The sequence below is a fragment of the Larus michahellis genome, chromosome 2 (assembly GCF_964199755.1).
Source record: "Larus michahellis chromosome 2, bLarMic1.1, whole genome shotgun sequence".
In the NCBI taxonomy this organism is placed as follows: domain Eukaryota; kingdom Metazoa; phylum Chordata; class Aves; order Charadriiformes; family Laridae; genus Larus; species Larus michahellis.
The window spans coordinates 126,381,825-126,391,578 of NC_133897.1; the positions used below are offsets into that span (position 1 = coordinate 126,381,825).

Here is a 9,754-nt window from a genome sequence, read left to right on the forward strand (position 1 = left end):
AAGAGAATTTTAAGGACTACAGAGAACTTGGTTCCTAATATATTTTTAGCTTTCACTAATTACAAAGTCTCAGCTTTTCCTGGTAGTTTAAAAACTGATATGCATGTAAGCTCATCCAAACATACAGCAAGGGGGCTTGATATAGTAAACTGCTGTGGACACTTACAAGCTAACAGATCTCTACTTGATCTTCTCTGCAACATTAATACTCAAGGGGTTACTGCCATCATCAGTGCTATTTCAGAAAGCTGTTGAATCAGCTGAACAGCTGGCAGAATATGTTGGGGGTTTTTTGTTATAATATAAAGCTTACTATCACAACAAATAACAAATTTGTTGAAATGGCACAATCAGGTACTCTTCAGGTAAAAAAACTAATTTTAAATCAAGCAGTCCTGAAAACATCCAAGACTTTAGGAGGTTAATACTAGGAGTGCTTCATGAAAGAAGAAAATTGTGCACATCATCAACACAAAAGTCACAGGGGATGAAAGTATTAGACATTGTTCTGTTTCAGTTATTTCCAAGACTCATCTCCTCTCACATTTCCACTGAGTCAAATGCCTCTTCCACTTTGCAAATTTATGTAGCACAGATTCTTTTAATCCATCTTTTCCACATTCCAGGTCCGTTTCCAGACAATCCATGATGAGGTGTTCCTTTAAAATCCTGGTAAACTTATGGGACATGTTCACTTTTCTTTTATTAATTGGCTCATCTGGCTCACAGAAACATAAATAGTAAGACCTACAATGGGTTCTTATCTTTCCTCTTACTTAAATGGTTAAGTCTTGAAGATGACCTCATCACAGAGTCATCTTTTACCTATTAACTTTTCAGGCAAAGAACATAAGTAGTCGGGTACCACATTCCTGTATTCTAGCTGTTTTGTATGAAATATTCTTATGTGCACTGAGGAAAGGCAATTAACACTTACTAGATGGAAGGTTCATAAAGCAAGAGATAGTCCTCAACTAATTTCTACTAAAACTTAACTAATTATAGAAGAAAAAGTAAGTAGCCAATGATGACCATGCTGCTATCACATGCTTTTTAGATTGACTTGTGTTCTTTCTCGCCTATTAAGGGTGGATTTGAGTAGTTGTTGAAAGATGAGGACAATTCATCCACCGCAAATACTGGACTTAACGACCCGTAACTAGAAGCCTCTCATGTTTCAATCAATACTGGCCAAGCCAGGGACTCCCGGATGATACTGATATAAGGTAACCAGATCAGGATGTTTATAAGAATATTGCCATTTAGGACGCACTTCAAAGACGACATAAGGTGAACCCTTAATTTTTAGCTTCAATGCTTGAAAAAGCCTGAGCCCAGGAAAAGATATGCTTCTTTATAGCCAGGCTATTACAAAAGCTCTGCCAACTGTCAAAGAAAAAAAGCTTTCAAGTTTTTGCTTTCATCTTACATTAGACCACAGGGAAAAAGAAAGAAGTGTGTGGACTGATGTTGCCTTGAGAAGAAAAGAAGTCAGAGTTTACACTTTATTGCTTTGTAAGTGCCATTCGAAGACACTTTCCAACCCATACAAGAGTACAAGGGATTTGACAGTTTTGTAAACGAGTTGTTAATATTTTATCAAGGATCTCATGTATCTGATTAATAGTTTTATTAATTTCAAATTCATCCATTTCCACTCATCTCATTTTAAAATTCAAATAACTGATTATATAGTAAACCTTAGCAATCAATACAAAAAAAAAAAACCCAACAACAATGCAAACCAGCCTCAGACAGCAGGTACTGGCTACCATGACACTATTACCGCATTTTCCTTATCCCTTCTTCAAAGAGACAGAAATTTCTCAGCAGCTTTAAGCAAACAATGCAAATAACCAAAGCTTCCCTCCCTCCCTCTTCCTAGCAGCCATTTAATTTTTTATTTTTCAGGATGTGTCTATACTGCCTTTTGTCAACAGATAAGAGTCACTTTGAGCTTCAGCTGTCTGGATATATCAGGTTCAGACCAGGAGCCCTGTAACCACACTTTAAAGTGCTGTGCTTGATACTAAGGCCTGCCTTTGAGAGCACTAGCTACACAGGACAGTAAACTGAAGCCATGTAAGATTTAGAAAGCATGAATTCATAAAACCGTTTTTAAAACCTCTTGGTCTCTCAAGATGATTCACAAACTTGTGATTCCTTCCTTTTATTATGCATTTCCTCCATCAGCTCTTGTTCCTTTTTTTGTTTGAATGACTTAACAAAAGTCATTCCAGAGGTTAGTTGAGTTTTGTCTGGTTGGTTTTTAACTGAGGGGGGAGTTGTTGTTTGGGTTTTTTTTTTTTTTAATAAAAAAAAAATTTGACTACATCTGCAGCAAATATGAAGTTCATATGAAGCCATCATGTCAAGGCATAATTTCTTTTATCCCGTTATCTATATTACTTTGCATGTGCCTAAAGGACATTCATTTGATCCAATTGCTCAACAGCTTTAACGTTGCAAAATTAAAACAGTAAAACAGGCTGAATGTACTCTGCAAGACCGGACCAAATTTAAAAAAAAAAAACAAAACAACCAAAAAAAGAACCCCAAACACACACAACAAGTTAGGAAACTTCTCTCTTTCTTCTAAGACAAGATTTGCTTTTTAAAGTCCGAGATATTTAACCCCACTTTAGAAAGTTCCCCTGCCTCCAGGAAACTAAAATAGATGTTTTAACATCAGAATTTACAAACATACATGTAAAGTACTTGAAGACACATGGGAAACCATGTAGAAATTAGCCATCAGCTATCTCACCTGATTAAATATGAAATATTGTCAAATGCTGTATACCTAAAGAACGTACAGTGCAGTAAGATGCAAGTTAAACTCTGAAACGAGTTCACTTTTTCACAGTACTCATTTACTACCCTTAGAAAGCAAAACCAAACTTGTTTCAAGCAAGCCAACACACCCTCCAAAGGCATTCCGACACCCTGAAGAAAATGCTGAAAGCAACTGCACAGTACACAACAGTGATGCACCATATTTCTAACTAGCAGATGGCATCAACAGCTCTAAACTACAAGCCTCAAGATCCAAAGGCAGGAAAGTCTGTACAGAACTAATGGCCTAAACAATGCTTAGATTCCAGAAGGTAGCTAGACCTACACATCACCTTCCACTGTTCCAAGTTTTGTTACTTTCTTCTCCCTCAGACATTGACCCTAGCTGGAATTCAACACAAAGAAAGCGTAAATTTTAACATTAAAAAAAAAAGTCTTTTTCCACAGCCTAATTTTGAAGTGAGCACTGAACACAGTGGCAAACTAGTACTACATACACTTGTAACAGCTAAATATTTCACTTCCTTGCCAACAGTATACATAGAAAACATCAGAAGTCAGCAGTTCTGTGTTAGTGTAGTTTGACATTTAGTTTACAGTTACAACCTTCAGAGATGGAATAAACAATACGCCAGTTAATCTTTAGCTTGAACTGACTTTACAAGAGAATTCAGGCTACTAGGGTCTGACAAACTATCAGCAACCCATTTTACTTTTGCACTGCAGAACACAGAGCAGAAGAGAACTTCAGAATGCCTTCTTGCATGACCAAGACTCCAATGCTGTTGCGAATGATGCAATCTTTAAAGGATCTTTATACATATAAAACTGTCACAGCCAGATTTGAAAAAAGAAAAATTCATCAGAATTTCTTGTGAAGTTCTTCAACCCCAACTACATAAACACTATCTATAGTTCAAGGAACGCAAGTTATGTCATGCTTGAGTTGATGTGTTAGTTTAGGAAAAACAAACAAAAATCCTTCCTCTAATGTAAAAATGTCTGAAGACTTGAAGTACACCTCCATGTATTTATATGCAAGCTTACCAAACTAAATGCAGACTGCCAGAACAGGAGCTCAAAAGAAAGCAAGAGAAGCGTCCTTCAAAATCATCAACATCCTATCTTCCTTCTACTCTACAGACCAGAACAAACCATCTGACCTCCCTCTAACAGGTGCATCAGAAGCAAGCAGTTTCCACTCATTAATAACGTGCTTCATTCCAGAAGTGAATCAGTATAGCTGCACTAACTGACTTTTCAACAAATCCTCAAAGACACCATCACATCCAAACAAGCCTGTTGTAAAAGAGACATGTCCAAAAACAGGTATAATTTTATTCCCTCTTTAGAAGCACCAGAAGTTGTGCTAATATTTTCCAATAACTAATGATAAGCAAACTCCTCAGCCTTCATGATACTCCACAATCCCTTTGGCACCACTTAAGTTCATCCTTGAAGCTACCTTAGCCAGACAGCCAGGCTGTTATCAGTAAATACAAGACACAAAGATTACATTCATTTTGGAGCAATAATAAACAGGACACGCTGTCACTGACATACAGAGGGCACCACGCATTGAACAGTCTCACAACAGGGTCACAAACACTAGCCAGATGTACTACATACAGTAGCCTACAAAACGTGGCTAACCCATCAAAGAGAGGAAATAACTGGTACATTTTTCTTTCATGGATTCCAGAACAAAAGAGTCAAATTCTACATCTACAATCTGAAAAAGAACCCTCAACCCTGCCTCCTGGTCAGGAAAAGTTGCACAGAAATTTCATGGCAGATCAATAAACAAAACTCCTTCATCCTTCTTCAGCACCAGAGAGAACACCCCAAGAATGAAGGCAAATTATAAGTGGCAGACCATATAAAGCACAGTCAAGCAAATAATACCACATATGCATTCAAAATACAACTCCTCGCCAAACAGAACCATCCCTTATATTAACAAAAGCAACAGATGAATCTCACCAGCCTTATAGCCTGAATCACTGGAGATGCTGTGAAAAAGACTATCTGGGATATTCACTTAGATTGACAGTGAACAATTGTACTCCCACTTTTATCCCAAATAACTGCAAACTGGCTGTTCGCTTGCCACTGAGACAGCACAGGAACAGCTGCCCAGGCTTCCCCAGGACATGCATCCTATCAGATGGATAACAGGGCACACAGTAACAGCCAAAGCCATTTAGATTACTTGACAAATACTTGGTAGCTGCTGCTGTCAAGTTACCACACCAGCTTCTTTCACCTGCAAAGCCACTGTCATGTCTCTCTGCAAACTTAACAAGGAACCGATACATATGAAAAAATAGGCTAGAGCAAAAAAGCCTCCTCAGCAGATCAGTTCCTCAATCCAGTTTACCATGTAGACATACAATCACAAAGAGAAAAAAAAAAACCACAATTGAATGAATGGAATAGACAAGACTGAGCTACACAGCACAGAGCAACGCAGGTAGTTATTGATGAGATTCTACCATGTTAGCATTTCTCAGCTTGCATATGTACAGTTTTGCAACATTATTTTAGCATATAGTATATATTTATGTATCACAGTTACCTGAAAAAACCTTATCTTTTGCAAAGTGGTGTAACGTTGATAATCACAAAGCAGCATCTGCGTGGCTTGTACCTCTAGACTCATCAAGATTTCTGCTAATTCAGTTACAAAGCTACTAATGCTGAAGTAATACGTGGACCCTCAAGAGATAATACTAATTTACACTTTGCCAGTATTCTTCATAGGTACCTGTCACGAGGAATGCATGGATGCAAGAATCCTGCATTTCACTTCAGAATACAGAAGTCTGTTTCTTCTCCTTGTCCCCTACCTCATGCATAAATCTATTTTCCTCAGCTTGTCCCTATATGCCCTCTGGACAACATTTCTCTCACTATTCCCAGTGCCATTATATACTTTCCAAAGTAAACTCTGACCTTATCTAAAATGGCACGCACCGCTCTTCCCACACTGAACATGTTTTGGCCTACTCCCCGATTTACTTCTTTCAGTTGCTTTCCAGCACTATTCTTGCTTTAGCTGAGGTACAGCTTATTTTCCTAGACTACCAGTCAAGTTTTGCTAGTACAACCTGTATTCGCACAACGACTCTTCAGCAATAGATTTAACGTATCTACATATAAGACAACTCTTACTGCAAACTTTTCTTACATCAGTACTCATCCAATAAGGATAAGTTTGAGAATGGCATTTGAAAGATGACAAGAAAAAAACAGACAGTCTTACCATACCTTTGTGCAAACTTATATAATTTGTTATTACGCTATTCAGTTCACAGAAGTAGAGTTCCCTTTCTTGTAATAAGTCATAAGAAAATTTTCCCCAACCATTTCCATTTAACATAGACTTTTTCCAACTATTTTCATGGGACCAAGACAGAATGTTCCTCACTGTAATGTAATGTTCCAATGTAACACAAAATCTCAAAAAGTCTAACACTTAAGAGGGAAGGAAAAAAATAAAAGAAAAAAATTGTGGAAAGTTTTTACTTACTGGAGATACGACTGCCAGTTTACTTTGTTTGCCCGAACTTCAGCAGCTTTGGCAGCAATGATGTTTGTTGGGACAGCAGCATCTACAGCACCTCGGATATCCATCGCGATTGATAATTAAAGTGTACCTAGAAATGCCAAGTCAGATTTGAGACCTCTTATTAAAGAGCAGAGTATCTGTCCACTATTTTAAAGAAATAAAAAGGAAAATCTACTTTCATGTATCCAATTCTCTAAAACTGTACTCAGTACTTTCTGAGAAACCAAAGTTTTACAAAGTATCTAAAATGTGACCTCTCTGAAAAGAAACAAGAAGCCAAACCTACATGCTAAACTTCAACCAATAAGTTTGCTAAAATAGAAGATATATACCTTTACTAAATAACTCCCAGTCTCTTAAATTCTTGAGCAATCGAATAAAGTTATTTGAATAAAAACTACTCTTCTGCAATGTTAAAGTAGCCCTACAGATAACAGAACCTGTCTTCCTTCCACATCAGGGTTAAAATTCAGTGCCATCCCCACAGATTAGGACTGACTTTATCTAGGTATTTGTCTAAGAGTATTTAGACATTAGAAACACATAAACTACAATTTCAGAAGAGAAACACAAGTTATAAAAATTTAAAAAAATATTACACAGCCTAACAGGAAAATTCAAATTATCACTGTCCAGAAAGCAAACTAAAAATTAATACAAAAGCTCTTAATCGGAACATACTACGTTACCATAAGCAGTGACCTTCACCACTTCTCCTTTCTCCTTCCTTTATGGTTTGATCTCCACCTGACTTTGATGCCAAAACAAGAAGTGTGTTTGCAAAAGCTTGAGACCCAGCCAGAGCAGGAATTCCTTACAACCTAAACTGCATCAAGCCTCTCCACACAGCCTGTTTCTGGACTTTTTCAGTTCCCTGTACAGAAGCAAGCAAGAGCAAACTGGCACGTTCTGCCCCATCCCTAACAAGCATACCTCGTTCGTTTGACTGAATGAAAATATGATTCAAAGAAAGAAAAAAAAAAAGGAACCACCCTGAACAAATAGAGCTGCAGCACTGTCCTGCCTTTGAAACTACTTCTGTGCCCACAAAGACGGCACCATTTACTACGGCTTTCAAAGACCACTGAAGGTTTCCTAGCTCTGACGGAACCCAGACAGCGCCATTTAAATACCCCTTGAGGCGCAGAGGAGGGCAGGGTGGGCGACAGGGTTTCATCAGCACCCAAGCCACACAGACAAGCCAAAGAACCCAAGGCGCCTGGGGCAGAGGGGAAGGACCGTGACCCCTGTCCTGACACTCCCTGCACAGGCTCACAGACACGGCCGCCTCCTGAGGGGCCCGGAGGCGCCCCATCCCTCGGGGAAGCCGCGGAGCCCTTCACGCCGCCCCCAGGCCCGCCAGAGCCCCCGTGAGAGGCCGCGTGGCGGCAGGGCCCCCACCCCGGGACCACCCGCCCGCCCCCATGGAGGGCGGCTCTCACTCACCCCAAGGGCACGCCAGCGGCCGAGGGCTGTGAGAGGGAGAAGCCCGGCAAGGCCGGAGAGCCCGCGCACCCGAAGGCCGGCCCCGCCACTGCGGTGCGGTGCCCTGCGCTGCGTTCCACCGCCCTCCGCAGCCTCCCCACCGCCACCGCCGTCACGTGACGCCGTTCACCTGACCACAACGGCGGCCTCCGAGGGACAACTCACCCCCAGAGCGCCCCGCCCGCCGGCGGGAGGCGCGCGGTGGGCGGGGCGGGCGCGCGGCCGTTGGAGGCGGTGGCCGTTAGGGCGGAGCTGTGGCACCCCGGCACCTCTGTAGGTCGTGTGTGCGCATGGCTGTACGTGTTTCATTGTCTGTACATCTTTAGAGTACGTATTCTTGTACGCATTACATACGTGTATGATTTTATGTGGGAAAGCCGGCTCTTCCCCACAGCTGGAGAGCGGGCAGGTGTTCCTGGGCCCCTGGTAGAGAGATCTGACTGCCTGTGCCACGTCGTGTGGCGTCACGGGCGTGACGGCCTGTTGTGTCACACCTCTCCCTCACCTCGTGAGCTGCACCGGGCGCCTTCTTCTGAAGGCACACCTCAGTGGGGTGCAGCACCCCGCACAGCTGCTTCTTTTGTTGTGAAAACATGGCCTGTGTACGTTGGGCTTTGTCTCTACAGGCGAACGGAGCAGGAAACTTTTCAGACCGAAAGACCAAGTATTTCAGAAACTACGGGCTTAAGTTTCCATGTTTATGAGAAAAAAAACTGCTGTCTTCGGCTGCTGAGTGAAGTTTTCCAGTCATGCTGTGATGAAGGGCATAGACGTACCACTTCCTATTTAGAAATTATTCTGAAGAGTGATTCTGCTAACGTATAAGCAGGAAAGGCAGAGGAAAGAGAAACAGGTTAGGGAGTTTTGTGTTTGGGCAGATCACGACAGCCAATGTAGATGCTGGCCTGGAGATGTCTACAGTTAACGTCTTTTTTTGCTAGGGTCTCTGTATTTTCCATGTAGAGGATACGCTGTTCTTTAAATTATACCTGGCCATTACCTCTATTAGTGCTTTTTAACTCAAGGAGGATCTTCATTACTGTGTCGCTGATTAATTATACTTCCACCATAAGATTTTTTTCCTTTAAAATTGATCTTTCTTCATACCACAGTAAAACTTGATTTCTTGGTAATATGACCACTGCACTTAGACCTCAGACACAGGCCAAGAACAGCGTTTGCATTTCTTTATGCTGTGTAGCAGAAGAAAGCTCTTTAAGCTGTGTGCACACTCCGTGTCATCCAGTCTGGAATAAACACAACCATTAATGTGATCCTGCGGATTACCCAGCACATGGCGCTTTGAGGTTTAATCTGACATGTTTGTGTTCTTAAAAGTTGCTTACATACATTGGTAAGAAACGCTTGCACGATTCCTGATCTCTAGCATGGAAATCACGCAATCTTGAATAGAAATATGTTACTTTGAAAGCTTGTTCGAGTCTGATTTTTATTTCAGGGCTGAGAGACAGCATTAGGCCTTACTTTAATCAGTTCCTCTTTTTTAAGTGTTCTGTCCTGTGGCATTCTGCGTTTCCTGCTTCTGCTCTGTCTTTTTATGGCATGTCTCACTCGCCGCTCTTCTTTTGAGTCCATCGGGCACCCGTAATAAACATATTCACCTCTTCCACAGTCATTTGGACTAGATTTAAAGGTCCCTTCCAACCCAACAGATTCCGTGATTTCAAATTACGTTGATGATACATATGACTCTACCCATTTTACAAAGAAACCAAAGCACGAAGGGCTTACAAGGTAATCTGAACAAGGGGTGAAGCTTTTTGAATGGGACTTGCAGGAGGAAGGCATCAAAAGCCTGTGCAGTGATCCCATAAGTTACCATTCAGCCCTTATCTAAGATGGAGGCACATCAGGTTTCCTTCTGTGAAAGTCAATTGTCCA

General features: G+C 41.1%; 1 protein-coding gene across 1 annotated transcript in view; it reads right to left on the minus strand.

The window, feature by feature from the left end:
* Nucleotides 1-8,039, minus strand: part of ATP6V1H (ATPase H+ transporting V1 subunit H) — a 51,199-nt gene extending 43,160 nt beyond the window's left edge. Inside the window, exons 1-2 of the mRNA XM_074577030.1 lie at nucleotides 7,814-8,039; nucleotides 6,329-6,455 (exon numbers count right to left, since the gene is read on the minus strand). Of these exons, the coding sequence (XP_074433131.1) occupies nucleotides 6,329-6,432 (104 nt within the window). The 5' untranslated portion in view covers nucleotides 6,433-6,455; nucleotides 7,814-8,039. The remainder of the gene's footprint in view (nucleotides 1-6,328; nucleotides 6,456-7,813) is intronic.
* Between the last annotated feature and the right edge of the window lie 1,715 nt (nucleotides 8,040-9,754).